The sequence below is a fragment of the Chiloscyllium punctatum genome, chromosome 13, assembly GCF_047496795.1.
Source record: "Chiloscyllium punctatum isolate Juve2018m chromosome 13, sChiPun1.3, whole genome shotgun sequence".
NCBI classification, from domain to species: domain Eukaryota; kingdom Metazoa; phylum Chordata; class Chondrichthyes; order Orectolobiformes; family Hemiscylliidae; genus Chiloscyllium; species Chiloscyllium punctatum.
This window is the reverse complement of record NC_092751.1, coordinates 93,049,032-93,076,408: the sequence shown is the minus strand read 5'-3', so window position 1 is coordinate 93,076,408 and position 27,377 is coordinate 93,049,032. Positions and strand designations below refer to the sequence as shown.

The window sequence follows — 27,377 nt, the reverse complement described above, 5'->3', positions numbered from 1 at the left end:
GGAGCAATGGTTAGCTGGTGAACTTCATGGTGGCTGTAAAAGATGGCCAGCATTTGTGGACTTGGGTTTTATTTTCCTTTTTTGCTTTTGCTTACCTGAGTGCATGTCACACTTACACACAGACTGCCTGGCATCTCTATTGTTTCTAGGGGACCGGTGCAAGATTATATTGTCTGAATAGAATGGACACTACAAATGCAGCAATATCTTGCTTTTATATAGAAAAGCATTTTCAGATGCTTCAGGATTTGTCAGGAATTGAGGCATGTTAAGAAATAACTAGGAATCTGGGAGAGGTTTTTAAAAGACTTGATAACTCTGGACTGAAAGTTCTGTGTATGGCTGACTACTGAAGACTGTTTCACCAATAGTGTGGGAGAGGTACACCTAGGAGAAAGTGAGGACTGCAGATGCTGGAGATCAGCTGAAAAATGTGTTGCTGCGTTATTCCAGCAACACATTTTTCAGAGGTACACTTAGGCCAGGGTCAGAAAACTGAAGTGATAAATGTGCAGATAACCTTTTTTAACATGCATCATTTGTGTCTTCTAATCTGCACTGGCTTTAAGTTTAAGAGGAGAAACTGGTCAAATTAGTTTTAGCATTCTGGTGTCAGACATCTTTCTTGGTGTGTTAACTGGGTGCATAGAACATTGCAGCGCAGTACAGGCCCTTCGGCCCTCTATGTTGCACCGCCCTGTCATACTAATCTGAAGCCCATCCCTCCTACACTATTCCAGGTATGTGCAAACTTTAATGAAGGTTTAACTGAATTTTATCACTTCACTAAGTTGAGGAAATTGGATTGTCTTCGCTTAATTGCATAACTTGAGACTCAATGCCTGGACATAATTTTATGATAACTCATTATGACTGCTATACTTAGGTGGATGAGTTTTACAAAGTCACGTTTTTAAAAAAATTGTTGGGTTCAAGATTCTAGATCAGTGGGATAAGGTTCTATAACAATGATTAGTGGTTAAGCTGAGTCGTCATGAAATAGAAAAGATATGGCAATATCAAATGAAAACTATTACTTGCCTGGTATTGATTTTACTTTTTTAATCCTAATTTGACTTTTTGTTCCATTTCTGATCCCATCATTTAAGGGAGGTGGTAACTTTATTTTGAAATAGGCAGTAGGTAATAGACATTGCGTTCAGGTGCTCAATTTTACAACTGCTGTAATTATTTATCTTTTTGAGGTTGTAGTGTAGCTACACCCTCCTACCTTAAGTAACTTAGGAATGGTAATAAATTGGTGAATATTTTCAGAGCTGAAAGATCAGTTATTTAGAATTTGTAGTTTTAAAATTTGTTGAATAGGGTGCCTTGCTAGTGTGATGTAGCGTTCAGTGACAAACCAATCAAAACCGTGACATGTTTCATTCTGTCATGTGATACAGTAAGTTTTGTTCTTGGGTTAATTTCTAAAAGTCATACAATTCACGTGCTCCTTCAACTGCATTTCTCCACTTTCATGCATGTCAGCAGTGATTCCAATCCTAACATTTTGGTAGATAACGGTAGTCCTCCTTATATCATTTTTCTCTTTTTTTTTAAAATGTGATCCTTACTATTTTTGTCTATCCCATCTCATCTTGGATTCCAAGCAGGTGGGTAAAATGGATGCATCCCCTTGTGTGAAGCAACGTGACAGCCAGGGGTTATTTTAAAAAAATTCCAGGCTATTTAAATTTTGTAAATTTACATTTTGGTATTCTGAAGATCTAATTTGGCTGCATTTTGGTAGTCTTTAATGCTAGACAGAAACTTCAAAAGAATTGTGCTTGTCTTGATTCACCTACAGCAGAAAATGCAAATCTTATCAGCATCAATTTTGACTCCAGATAAATGGCCCTAAAATCAGATTTAATTGTTCCATCTCCATCTCTGAATTGAAATTTGAATAATAAAACCAGAAAGGATAATTTAAATTTAGTTTAAACTGTTACTTGCACATGTTGATTGTGCACATGTTTAATGGAAATATATTTAAATCCCCACAATGGTTATGAATGTGGAATTGGGATGATGGTGCAAGATAGCAATTATTTCATATCAAGATGTGATTGAATATTTTGAAAACTGTTTTAATCATTTTGATGCAATGTGTGACAGCAAGGGAGAGCAATACTGAGGAAGAGCCGAAAAACCTGTCTTTTCATTTCAGGATGGACTATTTTAATGTTAGATACTTCTAATTATGTGACTGTCTTGTGCTTTAGGAATATTTCTTGTTTTTAGATGTTTAACCCCCTTTATGAATTACCTGACCTTCCTAGTACTAAAGGGACTCCTATTGAGAGATCTTAAAGCTAAACTTTATTCTCTCACTTAGAAGTACTCTTAAGTGATGAAGTAAGTCTAGCCCTAGACTTAGATGGGAGTTGTTGATGTGAAGTGCCATTTTAAAAGTTGAAGCTCTTGGATCACTGTGCCCCACAGGAGCAACCTAGCAAAGCATCACTGGGTGGTGTGATATCTGCAGGAATCCACAGACTTGTCTGATTTGAACTTTCAGTTGAAATGGATGAATGTAATAAGCCTGAAGTATGCATATAATGCTATGTGCTTAATGTGCAAGATAACATGGTTTTGGATTTCTGTGGAACAAACATGCCAATAAAGTTATGAAATCTATTGCACTGCATCTTGTCAAGTGTGTTAGATAGTATAATTAGGGTTTTATTCCAGTAAGATAAATACACTTGGAGTTAAAGTTTAAGCAGAATAATTAAAGTTTGAACACCTTTTGCATGCTTCTATCTGAATTTTAATTATACTAGAAAACCTGCGCAGTTCACATTTTCATAAAACTAATTACCTCTGCATTTGATTTGATGTACACCTCAGCAAAATTTAATGTTGCCAGGATGCGTTTTGTTCTTCAGCAGTACTGTGAAGTCTGGGATCTGAAAGTTTTGGTTTAATGTGTCATCTGAAAGATCAGGATTTTTTCTTGAAGTTTAGGTATCAGGAATGATAGAAATCCAGTTTTTCAATGAATATTCAGTGCTATTGTGAAGTGGAAAAAATAAAATCCCAAACAAAATTTCATATTTTGAAATAACAGCAAGACTTAACTGTGGTCAGATCAGGCAACATGCTGCTGAAAGTCACTCATGTGTATTTGACTCACCAGATGGTGGAAATTCAGTAGTAGATATCATTTGTGCATTCACTTTTCACGATGTTGCTTGCTATCTGCAATCTTCAGCTGATTAAATTAGTGCTCCTCTGTTGAACACACTGTACAAGTGTTGCAGTTGGCATGTGACTGGTGCTGATGGAATCAACAAAAGAATGTGATGTTGTCTTGAATCTCACCCTGACATGCATCTGTCTGTGATCATGTTGTTGGATGTGACTGAGTCTTCGTGGAGATGTAGCCCTGTCTTCACAATGGCACTCTTGATTGTATTGTGTGGGACTATCACCATGATACAAGGGGTAGATTTGTGGTGGATCTAAAAGGTGATCACTGCATATGCATGGTGTCCTGTTGATTGTTGACAATGAAATCGTTCTGCCGCAAGCTTAACATGACCAGCACATAACCTCACTATCATTGCTGTCAAGCTGGGAGACTGATGTACCTAACCATCTGCCCTTGACATGTAATTGCTTTACCATGGTTGAGTTTCTTGCTGCCGCCATCTTGGTCTACCATTGACCAGCAACTTAACTGCAGTACAAGTGGCTACGTGAGAAGGCTAATGGCTGAGAATTCTGTGGTAAGTCATCTGATATCCCTCAGGTCTGTCACTGTCTACAAGGCACAAGTCTGTATTATGGCCACGCAAAACCCTGTCTTGGACCTTCTATCATCTCCTTTTAGGTGATGTTTCTGTCTGTGTTTGGTCCTTCTTTTGCCTACCTCTCTGTGATGCTGGCTGACTTGGAAATATATTTCGAAGTGTTCATTTTGTCTCTGGGTCAAAACATTGGAACTTCCTAATAGCACTATTGATGTGCCTTAACCAGATGGATTCCTCTGGTTTAAATAAGCAGCTCCCAACCACCAACACTTTAGGGGACTGGTAACAAATGCTGACCTTGCCAATGCTTCCCATTCTCTGAACAAATAAATTAATATTACTTGGCAAAGCACCAGTAAAGCTAACTCCCACAGCAGTTTGACATTGACTGACGATCTATTTAAATAGTGTTTGGTTTGTTTTGTTTTCTTGAGGCTTATGGACCTGTTACACTCTAGTTCTGAACTAGGTACTGCAACTCCATTCAGAACTTCCCTTGCATACACAAATCACTAAATCTTGGGTTCACAGGCACTGAAAGCAATCTAGCTTTGTGTAACAATTAGTTTTGTGATACAGAAAATGATTAGCCATAATTAAATGTATCCAATTCTTTCATCAATTATGTTAACTTTTGCCCCTATATGAATATATACATTTGTTACATAGGTGGTTCAAGGTCAGAAGAATAGAACATAGCAGATTATAGTGCTGTATAGGCCCTTTTGACCCTCTATTGTACTGATCTGTAAAATCAATCTGAAAATCCATCTAACCTACACTATTCCATTATCATCCATATATTTATCCAATGACCTTTTAAAGTTGGTGAGCCTACTATTGTTGCAGGCAACACTTCCATACTCTTAGTACTGAGTAAAGAACCTACCTCTGACATCTGTCCTATAACTATGTCCTGTTATGCTAGCTATCGCCATCTGAGGAGAAAGGGTGGACAGTGAGAGCCTATCTAATCCTCTGATCATCTTGTATGTCTCTAAGTCACCTTTTAGCCTTCTCTCAAATGAAAATAGCCTCAAATCCCTCAGCCTTCCCAACAGACCAGGCAACATTCTGGGAAATATCTGCATCCTTTCCAATGCTTCCATGTCCTTCCTATAATCTGGTGACTAGAACTATATGCAATACTCCCAAGTGTAGCTGCACCAGTTTTGTACAGCTGTAACATGACCTCAGAAACTCAATCCCTTCTTAACAACCATATCAACCTAGGTAGCAGCTTTCAGGGATCTATACACACAAACACAGAGATCTCTGTTCATCCACGCTACCAAGAATCTTACCATGAGCCCAGTACTCTCTCTTCCTGTTACTCTTATGGGGTAGACCATTTATGACAGAGATGAGGAGAAACTTCTTCACCCAGAAAGTGGTGGCTGTGTGGAATGTTCTGCCCCAGAGGGCAGTGGCGGCCCAGTCTCTGGATTCATTTAAGAAAGAGTTGGATAGAGCTCTCAAGGATAGTGGAATCAAGGGTTATGGCGATAAGGCAGGAACAGGATACTGATTAAGGATGATCAGCCATGATCATATTGAATTTTCAGCATTGCTTCGCCTCAAGCTCACTGAAGCTGTTACCTAGTAAGATAATGAAATGCCTGGAAATGAACCTTGCAGCTCAGCGAGCAAACCTACATTCAATTTACTAACCCATCCTTCTACGCCCTCATCCAGCTCATAAAAATGACAAATAGCAGTGGCCCCAAAACTGATCTTTGTGGTACACCACTCGCAACTGAAATCTAGGATGAACATTCCCCATCAACCACCACCCTATGTCTTCTTTCAGCTAGCCAATTTCTGATCCAAACTGCTAAATCGCCCTCACTGCCATTCCTCCATATTTTCTGCAACAGCCTACCGTGGGGAACCTTATCCAAATGTTTTACTGAAATCCATATACACCACACCAACCGCTTTACCCTCATCCACCTGTTACATCACCTTCTCAAAGAACTCAGTAAGGTTTGTGAGGCACGACCTACCCTTCATAAAACCGTGTTAACTATCCCTAAACAAAATATTCCTTTCAGAATGATTATGAATCCTATCTGTTATAATCCTTTCCAACACTTTAACCCCAGCCGAAGTAAGGCTTATTGGTCTATAATTGCCAGGGGTGTCTCTACTCCCCTTCTTGAACAAGGGGACATTTGCTATCCCCCAGTCTTCTGGCACTATTCCTGTAGACAATAATAACATATAGATTAAAGCCAAAGGCTCTGCAATTAGAGGTGGTCATTTCAGAACAGAAATGCGGAGACATTTCTTCAGCCAGAGAGTGGTGGGCCTGTGGAATTCATTGCCACGGAGTGCAGTGGAAGCCGGGACGCTAAATGTCTTCAAGGCCGAGATTGATAGATTCTTGTTGTCTAGAGGAATTAAGGGCTACGGGGAGAACGCTGGTAAGTGGAGCTGAAATGTCCATCAGCCATGATTGAATGGCGGAGTGGACTTGATGGGCCGAATGGCCTTACTTCCACTCCTATGTCTTATGGTCTTATAATCTCCTCCCTAGATTCCTAGAGAATCATAGGATAAATCCCATCCAGTCCAGGGAAATTCTCTATTTGCTCACACTCCAGAATTGCTAACACCTCCTCCTTAGCCTGTATCTCAGTATTCTCCTCAACATTACCTTTTTTTCTGTGTGATTACTGATGAAAAATATTCATTTAGTGCCTCTCCTATCTCTTTGGACTCCACGCACAACTTCCCAATACTGTCCTTGACAGACCCTACTCTTACTCTAATCATTCTTTCATTCTTGACATACCTATAGAAAGCCTTAGGGCTTTTCTTGATCCCCTCCTGGCACCTCTTAGCTCTCTCTTTAGTCTTTCCTGGCTAACTTGTAACAAGCGCCTGAACTGAGCCTTCATGTCTCATCTTTATATAAGCCTCCTTCTTCCTATTGACAGGAGATCTAGCTTCTTTAGTAAACTACAGTTCCCTCGCTTGACCACTTTCCGCTCCACCCCCCCCCCCCCCTGCCTGACAGGTACATACTTATCAAGAACGCACAGTAGCTATTGCTTGAATAAGCTCCACATTTCAACTGTGCCCATCTTCTGCAGTTTTCCTCCCCCATCCTATGCATTCTAAATCTTGCCTAATCACATCATGATTTACTTTCCCCCAGCTATAACTTTTGCCCTGCAGTATATACCTGTCCCTTTCCATCACTAAAGTGCTCATCTATCTCCAAATCTAACACTGGTTCATTACCCAGTACCAAATCCAATGTGGTCTCGCCTGTTGTTGGCCTGTCTACATACTGTGTCAGGAAACCCTCCTGCACTCATAGGACAAAAACTGACCCATCTAATATACTCAAACTATAGCATTTCCAGTCAATATTTAGAAAGTTAAGGTCCCCCATAACAATTACCCTATTACTTTCGCTCCTATCCAGAATCATCTTTGCAATCCTCCCTCTCCATCTGTGGAACGTTTCGGAGGCCTGTAGAAAACTCCCAACAGGGTAACCTCTCCTTTCCTATGTCTAACCTCAGTCCAAGCCACCTCAGTAGATGAGTCCTCAATAAAAGTCCTTTCTGCCACTGTAATACTGTCCTTGACTAACAATGTCACACCTCCCCCTCTCTTACCACTTTTCTGTTCTTACTGAAACATCTAAACCCTGGAACTTGCAGCAACCATTCCGATCACTGCTTTTTCCATGTCTCTGAAAAGACCACAACATCGAAGTCCAAACGCAGAGACTAAGGGGAAGGTACAGACCAAGCAGAGTGGAGGTGGAACAAAGTGAAAGCAGTCTTGAAGAGAGGGCTGATCAGTCCTTCCAAATGATAGTTTCATATTGTGTGGGAGAACAATTGTTAGTGAATCAGTGAATGAGACTTTGCACCTGGATATACAGCTGGATGAATTTCATCAGTTGGCATAGATGAGCCTTGAGGTTGTTTGAAGTTAATGAAGTTTTACTGCAGCAAGTGAAATGAGTGGCAATGGGAAGTCCATGGGGCTTAATGTGTGTGAGAATGCTTGTTAAAGCATTCTGAATGAATTATAATTTCTGATAGTTAGGGTAACACCTCAAGGAGATAAACTGTGTTATGGACAAGATCTGCCTGCAAGTTATTGTAAGGAGATAGCCTAGACCCTAACTTTTATACTTATTTAAAGGCAAGTATAAGGTATTGTGTTCCATATGTGATTTGATGGGTCCACCATTAGGCTTTAATCAAGACACACTTTATTCTTAGGACACAGTTAAAATGCAAAAAAAGACATAATACTTGTTAAGTATTTCAATAGAGTTAAAATTATGTAACCACAGTTGCATAACTGTTTCAGTATAGGCAGCATCCCACACACCCTTTGGCAAACAGTTCTGATTCTCATCTGTGGTCTCTCTCTAGACCAGAAGAAAGAAACAATCTACCCTTTGGATTTCAAAGAGGAAGCCTTGCAGTCTAAGACTTCACTGTCCCAGCTGGGAACTCATGCTTTCAGCTCAGCAGTCAGCAGAAACCTTCTCAACTGACTGAAAGCAAAACTAAAAGCCTTCCTGGGACTGTGTTAACCCTGACCTCACCCATTCATAATTCTTCAAAAAGCTGTTTACCAACTGCCTGTCTCAAGGAGATATTTCCGCTAACTGTGGCAACCCCCGCTGTAAGACAAACAACACAGAACACATCTCTCTTAAAAGCACAGTACTGTCACAACAGATAAATCAAGGTTTTGGAATCAGTGAGACAAAAATATGGGCAATGTTAGCTGATATGAAGAGATTGTAATGAGTCCGATATGGGTAATGAAGCAGAACAAACAGGAGGTTTGAAAACACCTCCCATTATCTGTCAAAGGTGACAACTGGGAAAATTGATGGATACATAGCTGGATGAAAAGAGCTCGTAGTAGGAGTCACAGGAATGGTTTGGGGCCTCCAGAGGGTAGGTAAACAGGCAGCTGACCTTGTAATTGATATGGGAGGTCAGGAGATCGAACTGTTTGGTTGGAGGCAGGCATTACTTTATTGGAGGTCAGAGAAGTGTCAATGATAGAGGTATCCAAGAGAATGATTCGATGCAATGAGCCATAATTTCAATGACACAAAGTCCTGTTTGGGAGCGTGATCAGTGTAATCTCAATACCATTGATGAACAGGAAGCCAAGTTGTAGGGAATTGAATGAGAAGGGAAGGTTTGGAGCGAAACTGTAATTATGTTACAGGTGAGAAAATAATCACTAGGGATTGGATAATAATTAAAGAAAATGCATGAAACCAAGAAAACAGATGTTAAACAATCGCATTCGTTACATGAAATGCACTCATGCTTGTGTATATTTTGTCTTTCTTGTGCAATTTGTTCTTTTGTCCATCTTGGAGTGCCCACTGTGCTCTTATTGAGTGGTCAGGCCAAGTCAATGAGACTCAGATTACTATAGGTACGATGATCCTGATGGTAGAGATGACGCCGGGGAGCTGCTGCAGGCTTCTTAGATGCTAAAGGTCATATGAGGTCCAGAATATTGTGATGCAGTACATTAGTAGTGACTGCTGCATGCTTCACTTTGAGAAGCAGTTCTGTCACTCAACGTTGTTGGCAGGCATAATGGAAATATTTTTGCCACAGTCGCTCAAGTCTGAGATTCAAAGTAGACAAACAGGAGGCTGGAAGAAGACAGCAAGCCAGGCAGCATCAGGAGGTGGAGTAGTCAATGTTTTGGGTATTAACCCTTCCTCAGGACAGATTCTTAGTCTCTAACCATGTCTGATGTTCAAATGCCTTTAGTTACAATAGGCCTGTGGAGCTGCAGCTCTTACCTCTGTGCAAGACAGTGAAATTAATCTTGGGTTTTTCTAGTAAAGAGCTGTGTGACGATGCTGCTCCTTTAACAAGGTTGTGTTGTCCTTGTTTTGTTTTTCAAAAGTGTTGCATGAAGCAGAGATTGCTGAAATGTCTGTCTTGATCTACTTGAAGAAGCTTTTAAGTTAAAATCAAACACTTTTGTACAATGGAAATGGAGCAGCTAGTTCTTCCAGATCAGCTTTTCTCTAGTTTAGTTTGGTTTGAGCAGCCTGGCTGTTCAGAGCAAGCAGTCAGTTAGTTTTGAGGCTGCTGGTCAGAGAAACAGTTACATGGAAGAAGGTGTTCCATGCTGAATCTCTCTGCCATCTCTCTCTCTCTGACATCACTCCTGTAAAACCATGTGTTTGATTTTGCTTTCTTTTCCAAGGGGTGCTTATGAGTATTGTTGCAGGAATTTGGAACAACATCATTAAGTTGGGATAATCTGCTGGGTTTTTAGGATCGGTTAAGTTATTCTATATTCGGTTCTCTTTTGTTTGTGTTTCATTCGGTAATCTTGCAAATAAATTCTGTTTTGTTTGAAACTAAGTCGTTGGGCCAGCTGCATCACTCCTGGAATATCCGCCATACACCTACTTGAAACAAATAGCAAATTTCGGGTCCAGGCTACTTTATTGAAAAGTTTTGAGGTGGTCTCGCCTGGTCCATAACAGCTGGCACAGACATGAACAATCAAATGAGCTATTCTTTGCTGCAATATATCTGGTTCTTTGATCTATAAGTAAGTGCATAATAAAATCTCTCTAGAAATGTACCAGTCGACTAAAAGCTGTATTACTGGATTTTTTTTTACATTTAGTGCAACAATCGCTTTTCTTGCAGTCAATTGATTTAGTTTTAAGAAGGGAAATCATTCTTATATGAATTAGTTGCTCTCTATCTTTTTACATCCATGAGATCCTCTATTAGACAGTGAGAATCCCAGTGCTCGCTGACACTTCAGACCACTCCTCAGTGGTGAGTTGCAATAGTTCTACGTGAAAGTTGCCCTTCCAGCAGCTCAGAAGGGCATTAAACGGAGTCTCAAGGTTTGGTGCCTTATAAGGTAATGCATTTAACCATTTTACATAAAACATCACCTCACACACATGACTGGATTTCCAACAGGAACAACTAAACATAACAGGAATTACTATACAGTATGTTCGAATTTAAGAATCTGTAAAGGACCAAGTAAATATCAATAAGCTTAAAAAAAGAGTAGTAAATGAATTAAAATCTACTCACCGCAGAACTTGAGCACAAAAGTCTCTGCTGATTCTGAGGAAGCGCTGGACAATTGGAGGCACCTATCATCGTTAAACCTAGGACCCATTTGGTAGCTTGGGTGCATATGAAAATAATCCCAAGGCACTATTGTGAAGAACAGAGGAGTTATCACACAATCAATATCACAAGAATAGATTCACCGGTACATTACTTTTCATGGGAGTCTGCTTACTCAAAATTGGCTACTGACCTTCTGATGTTAAAACAGCAAATACGTTTCAAAAGACTGAAATGTTTTGAAACATCATGAAACGTGTATAATATATAAATAAAGTATAGAAATGCAAATTCTTTTCTTTTCAGTAGTTCATTAATGTCCTTTAGGGAAGGAAACCTACCAACTTTAATAAAGACTAAAAGCCAAAATAGGTCCTTCAAGTCTGCTTCACCATTCAGTAAGATCATAGCTGATCACTTTATGTTCCAAATTTCACATCCCATTTATCCCTGATAGTCTTTGATTCCTGTGTCTAACAAGAACCTACCTACTTCAACTTTAAAATAATTAATGATCCTGCTTCCACTGAGGTGGAGTTTCAAAGTCATACAACACTCTAGGAGAAATTTCCCATTATCTCTGTCCTAAAAAGACATCACATAATTTTAAAACAGTGCCTTCTAGTTCTGCATTTGCTCACAAGATCCTGATCATGCTTTCCATGTCTGCCTTGTCAAGACTATTCAGGATCTATAGACTTCAAGCAAATCACGCTTTGCTCTTCTGGTGTTCGAGTGGAAACAAGACCAATCTTCTTCTATCTTAAGACAACCTGATCATTCCTTTGTCAATCAAATAAACCTCCTCTGAACCACCTTCAATGCATTTGCATCTTCTTTAAATAAGAAGACCAAAACTATACACCATACTTGAACTGTGATTTTTAACCAATGCCCTGTGTAACTGAAGCATAACATCTTCTTTAAAAATTGGAAGGACTGCGAATGCTGTAATTCAGAAACAAAAGTAGAAATTTCTGGAAAAGCTTACCATCTTACCTGCCAGACCTACTGAGCTTTTCTGTTTTAGATTCTTACTTTTATGCTTAATTTTTCTTGTCACAAATGCTAGCATCCCATTAGCCTTCCTGATTATGTGCTGTACCTGTACATTAACATTTTGTGACTCATGAACTCGACCATTTAGGTTCTTCTGGGTCACCTGGCTATCTGGATTACTAAACCAGCAACAATATCCCTATCACCTCTCCTCCTGTGAATGAATAAAAATAAACAGTGTAATTACAGACCTGGGATAAGATTCATGTATTTAACTGGATTCTTAAGAGGGTTATCCTTATGAGGCCATTACCTCAAAGTTACCATGTTGTATGGATTGCCATGTATGATTATGAGTTCGGAATTCAAATATGAATAGACAGTCATCTGATTCATTGCCCCTGATCCATTTATTAGAAGGAAGACTAATGTGAAGATGTAGATAGCAAGAAGTTACAATGGTACACAAAGTATATGAATGGATGGAAATTTACATTGTTTGACAATCTTGGCCTTGGGAGCTTCTCATATTCATAAATAAAACAAGGGTTTTGACATATTGTTGGCATAGAATACCCTTGCCATCAACAATGGGTCACTTTTACTGAGACCAATTAGCTATTTGTTGCTGGCCACATCTCCCTCTATACACACCCACTAGTTCCAGCTCATCTGGAGTAACCTTCCCCACTACTTGAACAAGCAGCACTATTAAGTTACAAGCGTCAGGTTACTTGCTTTTTAAATATTTAGTCATCATTTCCACAGTCCTTGGTTTTGAAAACGGGATTAATTTCAGTCCACAATCAAAAATACAGGGAGTCCTGAAATTATAAACATCCTACTTATGAACGCATGTAGTTACAAACGGAATCTCATACCAGGGCACAATTTTAAAGACCTGACATATGAACATTTCTTGTATTTATGAAATGCTCCTTTACGTTGTCCTGCACTGTATTCTGACTTGCAGACAAATAAACTTGTGAACAGACTCCAGAATCCTGGAACTGCATGTGCAGAAGAATTTTAAAAAACTGTCTTTATGACTGAAGGAAATCTGTCATCCTTACCTGATGTGGTCTGTACGTGACTCTGGTCCCATAACAATGTGAATGACTCTTAACCTCCCTCTTAAATGTTCAAGAGTAATTAGGAATGGGCAACAAATGCTGGTCTTGCTAGCCAGATGTGCATCCCATTGAACAAACAAAAAATTGTTTTTCTAACTTCTGGTTACTTTGACATGAAAGCTGTTGAATATGTGGATTTCTTTAGTTTGGACACCCCGTGTGAAGCATTTCTCTGCTTGCTTCATATTAACATGGGTGGAACCTTGCACCTAACCTCAAATCTCTGTCATATCAGGCTTCATGAAATCTTTCATTTCAACATTAACCTGGCAAGTCTGGATGTGAGAGAACCCATCAGCCAGGCTTCCCTATAACTATATAAGAAATATGAATTGATGTATGTGTGCCAATCTTTCAAGCTCAAGTTTAGATTAGATTAGATTAGATTCCCTACAGTGTGGAAACAGGCCCTTTGGCCCAACAAGTCCACACCAACCCTCCGAAGAGTAACCCACCCAGACCCATTTCCCTCCAACTAATGCACCTAACACTATGGACAAATAGCATGGCCAATTCACCTAACTTACATATCTTTGGACTGTGGGAGGAAACCGGAGCACACAGAGGAAACCAACGCAAACACAGGGAGAATGTGAAAACTCCACACAGACAGTCACTTGAGACTGGAATCGAACCTGTTGAATCATTTTGAGTATGGTCTAATGATAGTTGCTTCACTCTCAACTGGAGAACTTCCTCAGTTATTGGAGATTGTCTGGAGATAACAAGAGGTCATCAGCTCGAAACATTAATTATTATTTCTTCTCCAGAGATGCTGCCAGATCAGGCTCCATGAAATCTTTCATTTCAACATTAACCTGGGAAGTCTGGATGTGAGAGAACCCAACAGCCAGGCTTCCCTATAACTATATAGGAAATATGAATTGAGCTACGTGTGCCAATCTCTCAAGCTCAATTTTAGATTAGACTAGATTCCCTACAGTGTGGAAACAGGCTTTTTGGCCCAACAAGTCCACACCAACCCTCCGAGAATGATGAGTATTTCCCATAATTTGTATGTTTTTTAAAAATTTCTGACTCTCAGGTGCAGTGCATTTCCTTTCATTCTTTCACTTGAGGTTTTTTTCTGGACCAAAAGCTTTTCAAATAAGATAATATATAATCTTCTATAGGATGCACTGCAGAGATTCAACTTCCATACCACTGCCATCTTTAGGACAGGGGGTGGTGGTTACATTGGAAAACCACCACCCTCAAGTATACCTCCATGCCACTCACCATTTTGACTTGGAAATATATCGCCATTCTTTCAGTGTCTCTAGGTATCTTAAAATATTGTGGGTCAACCTACACCAAAAGGCCTGTCGCTGTTCAAGAAGGTAACTCACCACCACCTTCTCAAATGCAGTTAGGGACGGGCAATAAATACTTCTTCACCCACATCCTCCGTGTGAATAAAGATAACCCTGCAGATTGGCCATTTCTGGCTTCATGGCGTCTGAACTCGGAGGGGAGAGAACTTTGTTTTTGACTTCGTGTTCTGCTCTCTGTTTCGAGGTTCTTGTGCAGTTGCTGAAGTTTATGAATTAAGCTGACTTTAAAATCTCTGCAGATGGCAATCACCCCCCCACCCCCCGAGCATGTTGGAGGCATTTGCTTTTCAAAGTATTTCAGTCTGGTGTGTTAGTCCAAGTGAAGGCAGTGAGCTGTTCCTGAAATCTTGAATTCTAGCTGCAGTTCACCAGGCTGCAGCACTGCCAGTAGGGAAAATACATGCAGCTACATATTATGGATGTGGAGGAGATCAGAAATGACACTTTCAATTGCCCCCTTTGCTTACTTAGAGGAGTTTACTTAGTTTGTCTTTAAATTAGTATCATAGACTTTATTTCAGGTATTCTGACATTATTCTTGTCTTGTGTTAGTACAATGCTTTTCCCTTCCTTTTTGACAATTACTCCTGAGTCTGAGGCATATGCATTACTGCAGTGAGTCTACTGGCAGGAAGTGGGGCCTTTGAATTGCATATTGTTAAGGCGATACTAGCTAGTAAAATTATAATATCCATATTTGAAATATTCCTGCTCACGGCCAACCATTTTTCTTAGAATATTTTCCCCTTTCATACTTTAACCAACAATGAGTGTGAATTTGCTGAATCCTTATTATCTCCAGCTTAGACCATGAGGTATATGCAGGTACCTTCACTCTCAGAGGCTGTTGTTTAATGGAGATGAAGTTTCTCTGATGTTAAGTATACGTGAATATTTTTTAACTTAAAAATGGACTGGAGGACATTTACTAGATTTTGTTTAACTGCAGTTTTGATTTGTATATCATTTCAACACCGAGTCTGGTGAAAAAAATAACTGAATGATTGTGCGTATGCCAACTACTTCAAATTGTGATAAGTGGTGTGTGATTAAGGGGTTTGTCTCGCATTAGATTACTTAGACTGTGAAAACAGGCCCTTCGGCCCAACAAGTCCACACCGACCGACTGAAGCGTAACCCACCCAGACTCATTCCCTTACATTTACCCCTTCACCTAACACTACGGGAAAGTTAGCACAGCCAATTCACCTAGCCTGCACATTTTTGGATTGTGGGAGGAAACCGGAGCACCCGGAAGAAACCCACGCAGACAATGTGCAAACTCCACACAGAGAGTCGTCTTGAGGCAGGAATTGAACCCTGGTCTCTGGCGCTGTGAGGCAGCCGTGCTAACCACTGTGCCACCGTGCTGCCCATTATTCAGAAGATCACAGCAGATCTTCTAATATTTTAGAATACGGCCAGATTTCAGGGGGTAAGATACCTTGTTTTGAAATCATGTCAATGTGGTAGGCTGCTGTTAAAATGTGCACTGTGTGAGTGGAATACTAGTATTTTCTGAAAACAAGATCAAAAGGATTAAAGCAGCTCTGTGTGAACTATTCTTCAAATCCCTTTTCATGATTTGAAATGTTATGTACATTAATTGCATTACATTTGAACTATGTTGTTATGTAATAACTGTTATAAACTCAAATTTTTACAACACAGAATTTTTCAGCAAGGCTGTAGTCTTGTACAATCTTAAACACTGATACTCTTAGACTCTGATTGAACTGCTGATTAAATTAACTGTTTCTCCACATGTAACTAAATCATTCCCTTGTCCAATGGAAATAGTGAATGGTCATTTTAACAGGGCGACATCTTTTAACAGGGAAGTGACATCATCAGGCACAAGCTCAATAACGATTTGGGTTGACATGGAAATGCATCTTAGAATCCCTATAGTGTCGAAACAGGCCCTTCGGCCCAATGAGTCGACACTGACCCTCCGAACAGTCTCCCACCCAAACCCATTACTCTATGTATCCCTGACTAATGCACCTAACCTACACGTCCCTGAACACGACAGGCAATGGCCAATTCACCTAATCTGCACATCTTTGGATTGTGGGAGGAAACTGGAGCAGCCAGAGGAAACCCACACAGACACTGGGTGAATGAGCAAACTCCACACAGACAGTTGATATATTTGAGGAACTATATATGGACGCAAAATTGCACTTGATGAGCAATGGAGATATAGTAGCAATGATGATTGTGCATTTTGTTTGTTATTGTGACATGTATGTTTTTGTGACAAAACCATTTTAACCAATATGTGCTCCTTGTTAGTGTGTACTTTCACTTTTGCTCCCTTTACTTTCAACAAAAATGTGGCACTCTCCCCTTCTTATTTTGCAGCACAGAAACTGATATTGATACTCGATTAGCCATTAGAGTGGAGATGTGGGTACCCTTACCTTAGCAATTCCAATACCATGTAATTTTCTTCCTGGAATGATGGGATGGAATATTGCATTGAGTTGCACCACTACCTCAAACTGTACAGTTTGAATGTCTTTCAAACTGATGAGGCCCTTCACTCAGGAGGACTTTTGGGTTCCTTCTATCCACCAGCTGCAACAAGTCCTCTAAACAATGAGATTTCTTGTTGTGTACTGTTTGGCAAGGAATAAGTATTTAAATTCCACCTAGATTCTGCTCTCTTTTACTGCATCAAACTCCCTTCAGTGCCATGAATGACCATCCAAGAATTGCTCATTCACCCAATTTTGCATTTCCTAACCAACTTCCATGTACACCTCCTCTTTGCTCATGGAATCCATGTGTAGAGGAGATTTATGTTTTCCTCCTCTTCCCTAATTGACTCAAAGACATCTTACTTACCCCCTTAAATCTCTGATTTTTTTATCCTTTCATTTTTGCCTTGTTTTAAATATGTCTCAACCTTTTGGTCCTGTTCAAATTGCTCTTTGAAATCTGTATTCATTACCTTGTGGTGAAACAATTTAGGACCATTCTTTACACCAAAGGCACCATGTAAATGCAAGTAATTGCTGCTGTTTTGAGAAATGATATATTTGTTTGCTAAACATGAAAATTTCAAAATTAACCTGTGAGCAAAATAATGGATTGAAGTTTATTTTATTAGCATGTATTATATACATTGAATCTTGGGATATTTCAGTTCACAGTCAAACATATGCTGTTTGTTTACGCCTGCAGTATTTAATAGTGCAATTGTACATGCAGCAACAAATTATTGCCCTGAGAATACCTCATTTTCTATTTTGTAAACAGATACTTTTATCATTAATCTCTCAGACTGCTGAAGTCACAGACCTTATGGACCATTAACATGCATTTCTCATTATACCGTTCAATGATTATTCTTATTCGACATTTGGCAATATTTGCAGCTAGCCTTTCTCTTGCTTAGCCAATAGCTGATTATCTTTACGGCTCGGCTTTCGCTGCTGGTTGAAGTTCACTTTCATAACTTTCCTTTTCCTTTATTTTGGCTCCTTCTCTGCAGTGCCAGTTTCGGTTTTCTCAGCAACTTCCTTTTCAACCTTTTTTGTTCCAGTGGTTTTTAACTCTTCCCCCTTTTCTTTTCCCTCGGCCACATCTTGTTTCTTATCCTCTACCTTTGCATCAGCAGCCTTCTCCTCGGAGGTCCCCTTTGGTTCAGCTGCTTTCTTTTCGGCAGCCTCTTCCGATTTAGGAACTTCCTTCTCTTCAGCCTTCTTTTCTACAACTGGTTTCCCTTCAGCTTCTTGTGATTCTGTTTTTTTGACCTCTTTATCCTTTTTTTCTTCAGCCTCTTGAGGTTGGACAGTTTCTTTTTCTCCAGCCTTTTCTTCCTTAGTCTTTTGTTCTTCCACCTTCTCTTCATCCTTTTCAGCCTCTTCAGATTTAGGAACCTCCTTCTCTTCATCCTTCTCTTCTTCATCCTTCTTTTCTAGTTTAGGAACATCTTTCTCTTCAACTTTTTCCTCTGATTCAGGAACTGCCTTCTCTTCAGCCTCTTGTGACTCAGCAGTTTCCTTCTCCTTTTCCTCTTCCTTCTTCTCCTCTTCAGGTTCAGCAGCTCCCTCCTCCTCAGCTTTCTCTTCCTTTTTCTCTTCTGCTTTTTCCTCTTCCACCTTCTCTTCCTCCTCTTCCACCTTCTCTTCCTCCACCTTCTCCTCCACCTTCTCTTCCTCCACCTTCTCTTCCTCTGCCTCTTGAGGTTCAGCAGCCTCTTCAGCTTTCTCTTCTACCTTCTCCTCTTCCACCTTCTCCTCCTCTACCTTTCCCTCTTCCACCTCTTGAGGTTCAGCAGCCTCCTCCTCAGCTTTCTCTTCTTCCTCCTTCTCCTCTTCTTCTACCTTCTCTTCCTCCTTCTCTTCTGCCTCTTGGGATTCAGCAGCCTCTTCCTCTTCTGCTTTCTCCTCCTCCTCCTCCTCCTCCTCCGCCTCTTCTTTCTCTACAGCCTCTTCTTCCTTTTCAGGAGCTTCCAGCTCTGCCATATCAACTTCCTTTGTCGTTGCACTGATAATTTCTTCTACAAACCTATACTGAGGCATCACCTTTGTAGGGATGGCTTTGGTCTCAGTTATCGCAGAGGTTGCACTTACTAAAGGCTGTGGTTTGTATGAAAGTGACAGGGAATCAAAGCCACCAAATCTTGTTTCTTCACCTTCAAGGAGTTTCCTTTGAATAGAATGTAAATAACATTAGCACTTTGTTAAAATACATACTATTGATATGTTAATGAATCAAGGGATATGCAGAATTATGAAAGTCTATAATCATGAATTTATGTTTGTAATTAAGATTAATATTAAATTCAGGTGAAATAAATCAGTTACTTGCTTCATTGAACCAACTGAATGATGATCATTTTCATGTAATACTGTTAATGCAATATATCATCCTCCTGCCCTTCCGCCTTTGTGAAATGGGAATCACAGCAATCTCTGTTGGGTTGTAGACTCCTTTTTCTGGCTGTTCTAAGGCTCCTAATTGAAATAAGGCCAGGAGAAACCTCACCACTGGCCATGCAGAGATGGTTTAGGGGATGGCTGGCAGGAGATGAGAAAGGAGAAGGAATAGATAGCTCCCTGACACAATCCTACTTGCAGATGGCAAGGTCATGCTGGACTGGCAACCCACCCAGCAGCAATGGGCAGCTATTTATGGCAATTAAATAGGCACTTGGGGGTACAGTTTTACTGACACTGCCAGAATGGTGCCCAGGCGAGATTGAAGACTCTCTGCAGCAGGCCCAGGAGCCAGAAAGGTCTCCTTTACCTCCCATTCTCCACCCCTGAGCTGATCCAGCAGTGGGTCACAATCAGGAGCATCCCATTCCTTATAAAGGTCCTGGTAGCTGTGGCCATACTCTTTTATAGTCTTCAAAGGTTGCTTCTGCTTGGAGGTAACATTATAAATGGCTGTCTCCAAGAAGGACTGAACAGGAGAGTGGACCATAGAGGATTTGTCCCAATTCATGTTCAAATCTAATGTTGGCAAGATCCCACTCTGTGGCTGAGACTGGGAAAAAAAAACTAACAACAAGATGCTGCCAAAGCAATAGGGAATTAAGAATTGCCTGAGAGGAAGAGAGCATTATGGATGGCAGAAAAATGTTCCAAATATCTTAGTGAAAACAGGCAAACTATTGCTTCATATATTCTGATCCAACACTTTATTTTTGATTATGATGAATGGTTTTTGTGTTCATTGAGGTAAAGGGTGTAGGTGCAAGGGAATAGGCTCATTTGTCCAATTTTGTCATCTCATGTTCAGATCAAGAAATTCTGGCTTATTTCTCACTGTCCTGACATATGGAATAAAATACAAGTGTCAAGCACTTATAAATTGCTATACTGTTCAATTTACACTTCAACTGCACAGTGATTAATTTTTCCTTCCACTAAACTCCTTTCAAAAGAAAGGCTGTTTTTGTGGTCCTCAAACTAGCCATTCTTAATGTCTCCAATGCAGAAACTGCAAATTATAGGTGATTATGTATTGTGTATTCTATATGCTTGGTTCAGTCTTTATATTCAAGACAAAATGCTTGCAGTTAACAAAGAAGAATGTCTAGCTTATTAAGCTAGGATGAATTAGTCTAGTTTCCAGGAGTAACAGGACCATGTGCTAATTCAGTGCATCAACTAATACCCTTGAACTGTGCTACATGCTGCAATGTATAACTAACAAACATGCTCCACTGCAGAGCAATAAGTCTACAGGTAAAGTGACACTTGTAACATTGCTAGATTGTGAAGTGGTATCAACCAGCTAAAGCTGTCAATACAAAGCAGTTGTATTTAAATGTCCAGTCTTTGCCAATTGATTTTCTAATCATTACACATTCACTTTATGAATTGTTGGTTTAAGTAATTAGATTGAAATCCTGGATTGGAAAATTTGACCCACACTTGATGGGATCAACATAGATTGGATTAGATTAGATTCCTTAGTGTGGAAGCAGGCCCTTTGGCCCAACAAGTCTACACCGACCCTCTGAAGAGCAAACCAACTAGACCTATTCCCCTACATTTATCCCTGACTAATGCACCTAACACTACGGGCAATTTGGAGGTGCGTATTGTTTTATTTCACCCTGTCTCTGCGTTAAATGAATGGATGAAATATCTGTCAGGCTTTGTCCAGCTGTGCAGTTGCCCATCAGAATTTCCTTGTGCCGTATTCATTTCAAACAAGGAGAAGTAAAAAGGCAAATCCGCTAAAGGCTGTCCAGCAGAGCTATTTCATCTGGACTGGAGCAGATCCTGATCTCAGTTGTGACAAACTATATTTGACTGGTTGTGGACGACTGACTATCTCACTAAGTGCACACACAACACATGAAAGGGGTTTCATCCAGCTGCAGTTAGAATGCAGTCTGAATTCATACACATATTGCAAGGACTGATCAAATTGGTTTTCAAACATTAGATTGGAGGTGAGAAACCCAACTGATTCACTGAGATATTCCCCATTCTGTCTGAGTGTGAATATTGGTGGTTCAAACCATACTAGTTGGAGAAATATTTATGTTACATTGGGCTCCACAGAAATGCAGAACAAATTCACTTAGAACTTTGTGAGAATCAAGTTCTGACATGCTTAAAAAGTATAAAACTAAATTCATTTTCAGGAGCTAAATATTCCACTGTAAGCATAGACATTTTGTATTGCTGATATACTTGACGTCTGATGCTGTGATACCCCATTACTTCCTGAATGCAAGAAACTAATTCTTGCAAATGACAGGTTTATTCTAGTAGCTAATACAAACCTTAGCAAGGGTTTTATCCTGTTCAATATCCTGAGTGTATTGCAGCAGATTCCCTAGTTACTGAAACTAGTGGGGATGCTGCCAGCTTTAAGTAAATAAGGATTGTCTGGAAGATGAACATAAAGCACAAAAATCTCAAGCACGGAAGGCAGAAAAGCAATAATGGTTGTCTGGTGTAATTTACAACAGGAGTTACTGGGTTGTGACTGTAGAGCCATAGAATAATGCAACATAAACAGAATCCACTGGACCCACAAGCCTGTGACAGCTCTTTCAATGAATAATCCAGTTAGCTCCACTCCCCTCTGCTCTTTCTCATGTCCCTGCAATACTTTCTCTTTCAGGTAGTCAGCTAAATTTTCTTTTGGAAAGTTAGCACTGAATCTGTATTCACCATCCTAACAGCCTTTGTATTCTAAAAACCAACTATTCAGAATACAAAAAAGATATCATTAGTTCTTTTACCACTCTTGTATCTGTGGCCCCTGATTATTGCCATTGGAAACAGTTTATATTTACTGTAGCTAAACCCTTCATGATTTTTATACCCTGATAAACCTACTCTTAACATTCTGTGTTCCAAGGAGAATTATCCAAATTTGCCGCGTTAACTTGACCATGTTTTCTTCCCCGTTATGTTTAGGCCACATTTACTGAAGCCAAATATGGTGCCCCAGTATTGCCTATCCATGTTCAATGGATTCAACACAGGTCAGGTATGAGGCCAAAGAGCAGTGGTGTTGAATTCCTGCTCTTGGCTGTGCTTATAATTCATTCAGCAATACATGAGAATGTAAATGTGTGTGAAGTTTTGTTGTGCTCTGAAAGCTATTCTTGAAGCAAAGGTCACCCTGTCCCTGAACCCCCTGCTACCCACACACCTCCGCCTTCTCCCTCTCCAACCAACACTGGATTTTCAACATTCCTTACCGAGATCGAAATGATGCCAGATCACTTTGTCAATTTGTCAACAAATGGAGGACACAATATTGGTAATAGGTCTTCAATTCATTTGTGTTGTTGGGTTATTTGCATTAGAACATTCTGTGCTATGTGAATTGGACAGATTGCGGATTTATATTTCAATTTAAATAATTCAGTAATTTTGAATACTGTGTTCAATTCTGGACTCCCTGCCATAGGAAAGTAGTCTTTAAACTTGAAAGGGTGCAGAAAAGGATGTTGCTGGGGTTGGAAGGTTTGAGCTATAAGGAGAGGCTGAATAGGCTATTTTCCCTGGAGTGGTGACCTTTTTAGAGGTTTTATAAAATCTGAGGGGCATGGATAGGGTGACCAGCCAAGCTATTTTTCCCCAGGGTAAGGGTGTCCAAAACTAGAGAGTATAGGTTTAAGGTGAGCAGGGAAAGATTTAAAAGGCACCGGAGGGGCATCTTTTTTACGCAGAGGGTGGTGTGTGTATGGAATGAATTGCCAGAGAAAATGGAGGAGGCTGGTACATTTACAGTATTTAACAGGCATCTGGATGGGTACATGAATAGGAAGGGTTTAGAGGAATATGGGCCAAATAAGTTAGATTCATTTAGTATATCTGGTCAGCATGGATGGGTGAGACTGAAGGGTCTGTTTCAGTGCTGTATGACTCTAATTCCTTGCAAACATTTATACTATATTTGCAAAAAAAGTGGGACTAGATCATATTAATCCTCTGCATTGTTCTGTTTACTTTTCTTTTTTGATATATTAATTTCCTTTTGTTTCAATATCAGTTGCGGTTTCAGATTTCAAAATGCATCATATAAATTAAATAAAATTAGCAAAAAGCAATAATTATCTATGCATTTCTAATTTAGTATATAGAGTGTTGGTTAACATTCGTTAAGCTAACAGCATCATAGGATACCTTCTTACATATAAACTCACTAAATTAAATGGAGCAGAGTTAAATTAAATGGAGGTAATCTAAATAAACCTCAGCAGGGCTGAACAAAAGCTGAAACCACACTAATCTAAGCAAAACTGTTTTTTCTGCTGACGTGCTCACTTTCCTGCAGCTCCACTGCAGCTTTCCAAGATAAATTATTTCTGCAGTCATTTCATTTGGCAGGGAGTTAATTTATTGATTCTCCTTCACAATTATATGTGTGTCCCTTAAAGAGCAAGGGAAGATAGTGTTTGGGAATACTGCAATTTTAACCCTTTTCAAGGGGTATTGAAGAGGTTTTTAAACTGGTGGGGAGAGGGGTTTATTGATGGTTTCTAGCAGTAACATTCTCTGTTACTGGCATACAGTGGCTGCAGTGTGAACCATATACAAGCTGCACTGCAGCAACTTGCCATGGCTCTTTCTTCCTTTCACACCTGTAACATCTGCAACCTAGATAGACAAAGGCAGCAGACGCTTTCAAATACTGTCACTTGCGAGTTACCTTTGCAAACCATTCACAATCTGGAACTATATCATTTAGGTTGTCACTGCGTCGGAATCCTGGAACTCCCTACCTAACAGCACTGTGGTTATATCTGCCCACACCACAGGGATTGCAGTAGTTCAGGAAGGCTGCTCACCACCACCTTCTTAAGGGCAATTGGGGATGACAAAAATGGCATTGTCAGCAACCATAGCACCTCATGAGTGGGTAAAAAAAGGTTTGATGGGAGACTGGTAAGAACCTTAGGGGTTGCTGGGAAATCCAGATCTCTGCAGTTTACACCAGTTGCCCTAAACATAATGTTTGAAATGAAGGAACCTCCTTTCATCTTGTCCACGTGGCCACAGGCAGGGATTCTTTACTGAGAGAACCTCTGCTCTTTAGCTCGTTCAGGAGCCTGTCTAACAAGGAAAGTCTTCACACGTTGACGGTAAATTTCTTTTGATTGATTGCCCCCTTAGCAAGAAGCTGAGGTAATGGTTACTGAGGTGATTTTGCCAGGAGTGGGTGGGGAGTGGTTGAGGGGGTGGGGTTGGTGGTGCGAGGTGTATGGAGCAAGGAGGGTCTGATCTGGGGTGAAGTTTTGATGTCTGAGTCAGTACAAACAGCCAATGGAGGTACACTGAAATTAGCACCTATATCTAGTGTTTCCAGATGAAGAAATTGGCCCCTAATTGACTTTGCAAACTCTGGGGGAGGTGAGTGTGCGCAGGATCTATCTTTGGCACTAACAATCAGGGGATTTTGGACAAAATTTCTTAATTTGGAATTGGTGCAATTGTAATTACCCAACAAAATGATCAGCCATGTTTTAGCCCATGCAGACAGGGCATGACAGTCATTGACCAAAAGGTGATAATCATAAAGCAACATTACATTATGCTCAATAAATGTATCTCAGTATTAACTCGACTCAAATATATAAATATCTCCTCTGTTCTGAAGAGTCACTGGGCTCAAAATGTTAAACCTTTTTCTCTCCACCAATACTACCAGATTGGATGTGTTTCTCCAGTAGTTTCTGCTTTTATAACAGTTTGCTTTATATCTTGGACTGGAGAATTTTAGTAAGGAGAGAAGATTGAATAGGTCAGGGCTATTTTCTTTGGAACAACTGAGGAGAACTAACAAGTGTCTGGAATAATGATGATTTGGGTTGGAGTGAACTAGAAGGTTCTATTCACCTCGATATAAGAATGCACAATAAGGGGCATCGACTTCGGTCAGAGGAGGCGGTGGTTTTACCAAGTCAATTATGAGATTCTGGAACATTGTCTGAAAGAGCAGTAGAGGCAGGAAGCCTCTAAATGTATAAAAGGTAGCTGTACTTGGTGCTGTAATTGACCAGGACACAGATTGACAGCTGGGAAGTGGATGACAAGTATGGGAGGGTATGAAAGGTTGGATAGCTCTTTCCATGCTGCAGGATTCTAATGATTTCACTGATTCTATGACCTAGTTCACTGCAGTAGATAAGATTATGATCGAGGCTTCAATTAAATCTTTTCAGTCAGGGTGTAACACAAAATGCATTAAAACTGCTTCCAACACAGGAATTAAGCGCTTTATGTCAGTTATTAGATTCTGATGGAGTATGTCACACAATTTTCTTGCAACCATAATAGTGTTCATTTTAGATAACGTGTTACATTGGAAAGATTCGATCACTCTGACTTGAAAGTCAAGCCAACTGAACTCACCTGTAGGAGGTGATCTCCACATCTAGGGCCAGTTTGACATTGAGCAGATCTTGATATTCCCTGAGCTGATGAGCCATCTCCTGTTTGGTGTGTCTCAGCTCGTTCTCTAATTGTTGAACGGTGTCCTGGAAAACAAACAACAAATCATACACACACATTATAACTAAATAATAGAGTCAGTGGGACAGAGTCCATTAGCTTCCTATGGTGTCCTCACCTGGTACCGCATTAATTCAGCACGGTGTCTGCTTCCAACCTCATCCAACTGTTTCTCCAAAGACTCCTTCCTCCCTCTGACTGTCTCCAGCTGCAGGTTCTTGGACTGGAGCTGGCGATTGTACTCACTGATGTCCTGCCGTGTCTTCTGCAGAGTCTCCCTGTTGCTCGCTGCTGCATCATTGAGCTTGGCCACTCTCGCTGTGAACCACTGCTCTGCCTGCTGCAGGTTGACATTGGTACAGCCTTCCAGCTGCGCCCGGATCTCTCTCAGGGCCCCAGTCAGGTCCGGCTTCAGGAAATCTTTCATTTCCACCCCGACCTGGGAGGCTTGGATCTGAGAGAAGAGCTCGGCCACCTCTTCCTCGTGGTTGCTCTTCAGGAACTCGATCTCATCCGCCAGAGCCTGGGCTTTCTTCTCCAGCTCCAGTTTGGTCATGAGCACACTCTCTGTGTCTTTCTTCAAAGCCTGGAGAGTGGCTTCAGCCTCTTGTCGGATCTGTCTCTCTTCCTCGTATTTCCTCTGCAACCGGCGGAGATCTTCCTCCAGGTGATCCCGGTCCAAGTGGAAACCCAGCTTCTGCTTCTCACTTTCTTGGATGAGGTTCCGGAGCTCGGTCATTTCTGGCTCATAGACATTAGCGAGGTCAGTTTGGGAGATTTGGCTGGCCCTTAACTCGGTGATTTCTGCCTCTAGAGCCTTGTTGCTTTGTTCCAGATGACGGACCTTGTCGATGAAGCTGGCGAAGCGGTCATTGAGCCCCTGCAGCAGCTCCTTCTCGTTGGCTTTAGTGTCACCATTGAAAACTCCGGACTGGTAGAACTGCACACTGTCTGAGGATCTGAGAGCGGGGGAGCTGTAGCCCCGGCTCACAGACAGGCTGCTGTGCTTGACAGAAGAGGCAGTTCCCCTGGACCAGCTGGGGGTACGAAAGACCATGTCCTGGGTCAGATTCCTGGAAGGGTCCGAGCGAAGCTTCCTGGGGGAAAAGGCATCGTGTATATCCCAGGTGTAATTCATCTCTACTGCTGCAGGACTGTCTGAAACAGTGAGCAGCCTCTTCGGTCTCCCAGCCTTTTATTGGGAAACCGGCTGCTGACGCTGCTAATTTGATTCTCCCAAGAAAAAAAATTGTGATGCTTTGCATTTAAATTGGCAATGCACGTTTGATGTGTTGCATGCATTTGTTCCCACCCCTCCATACCGGTTCAAAGACTCAAGTTACAACAGAGTTCAAGCGGTATTTGCAGCAAATTATTGTCTTTCAAATTTATTTTCCTGTTTTAACACATCTTCAGTGTTCTTACCGACCGAAACTGCCTTCTTTCTACAGTGTGGAATTAGGCCATTCAGCCCATCAAGTACCACGCTGATCCTCCGAAGAGCATCACGCCCAAACTAAGCGCGCTCCCACCCTATCCCTGTAACCCCCCCATTTCCCATGGCCAATCC

The 27,377-nt window shown here is 40.7% G+C and overlaps 1 protein-coding gene across 2 annotated transcripts; it reads right to left on the bottom strand.

Moving 5' to 3' along the window:
* Positions 1-17,452: 17,452 nt before the first annotated feature.
* On the bottom strand, positions 17,453-26,985 carry LOC140484667 (alpha-internexin-like). Of its 2 annotated transcripts, XM_072583255.1 has the most exons (4): positions 25,926-26,985; positions 25,709-25,833; positions 18,533-19,019; positions 17,453-18,490 (listed from the first exon to the last, which is right to left on the bottom strand). In XM_072583255.1, the coding sequence occupies exons 1-4, from the start codon at positions 26,943-26,945 to the stop codon at positions 17,837-17,839; spliced, it is 2,286 nt and encodes a 761-aa protein (XP_072439356.1). In that variant the 5' UTR covers positions 26,946-26,985; the 3' UTR covers positions 17,453-17,836. The 2 variants fall into 2 exon arrangements, with proteins under 2 accessions (XP_072439356.1, XP_072439355.1); XM_072583254.1 differs by having other exon boundaries at positions 17,453-19,019.
* Positions 26,986-27,377: the final 392 nt, after the last annotated feature.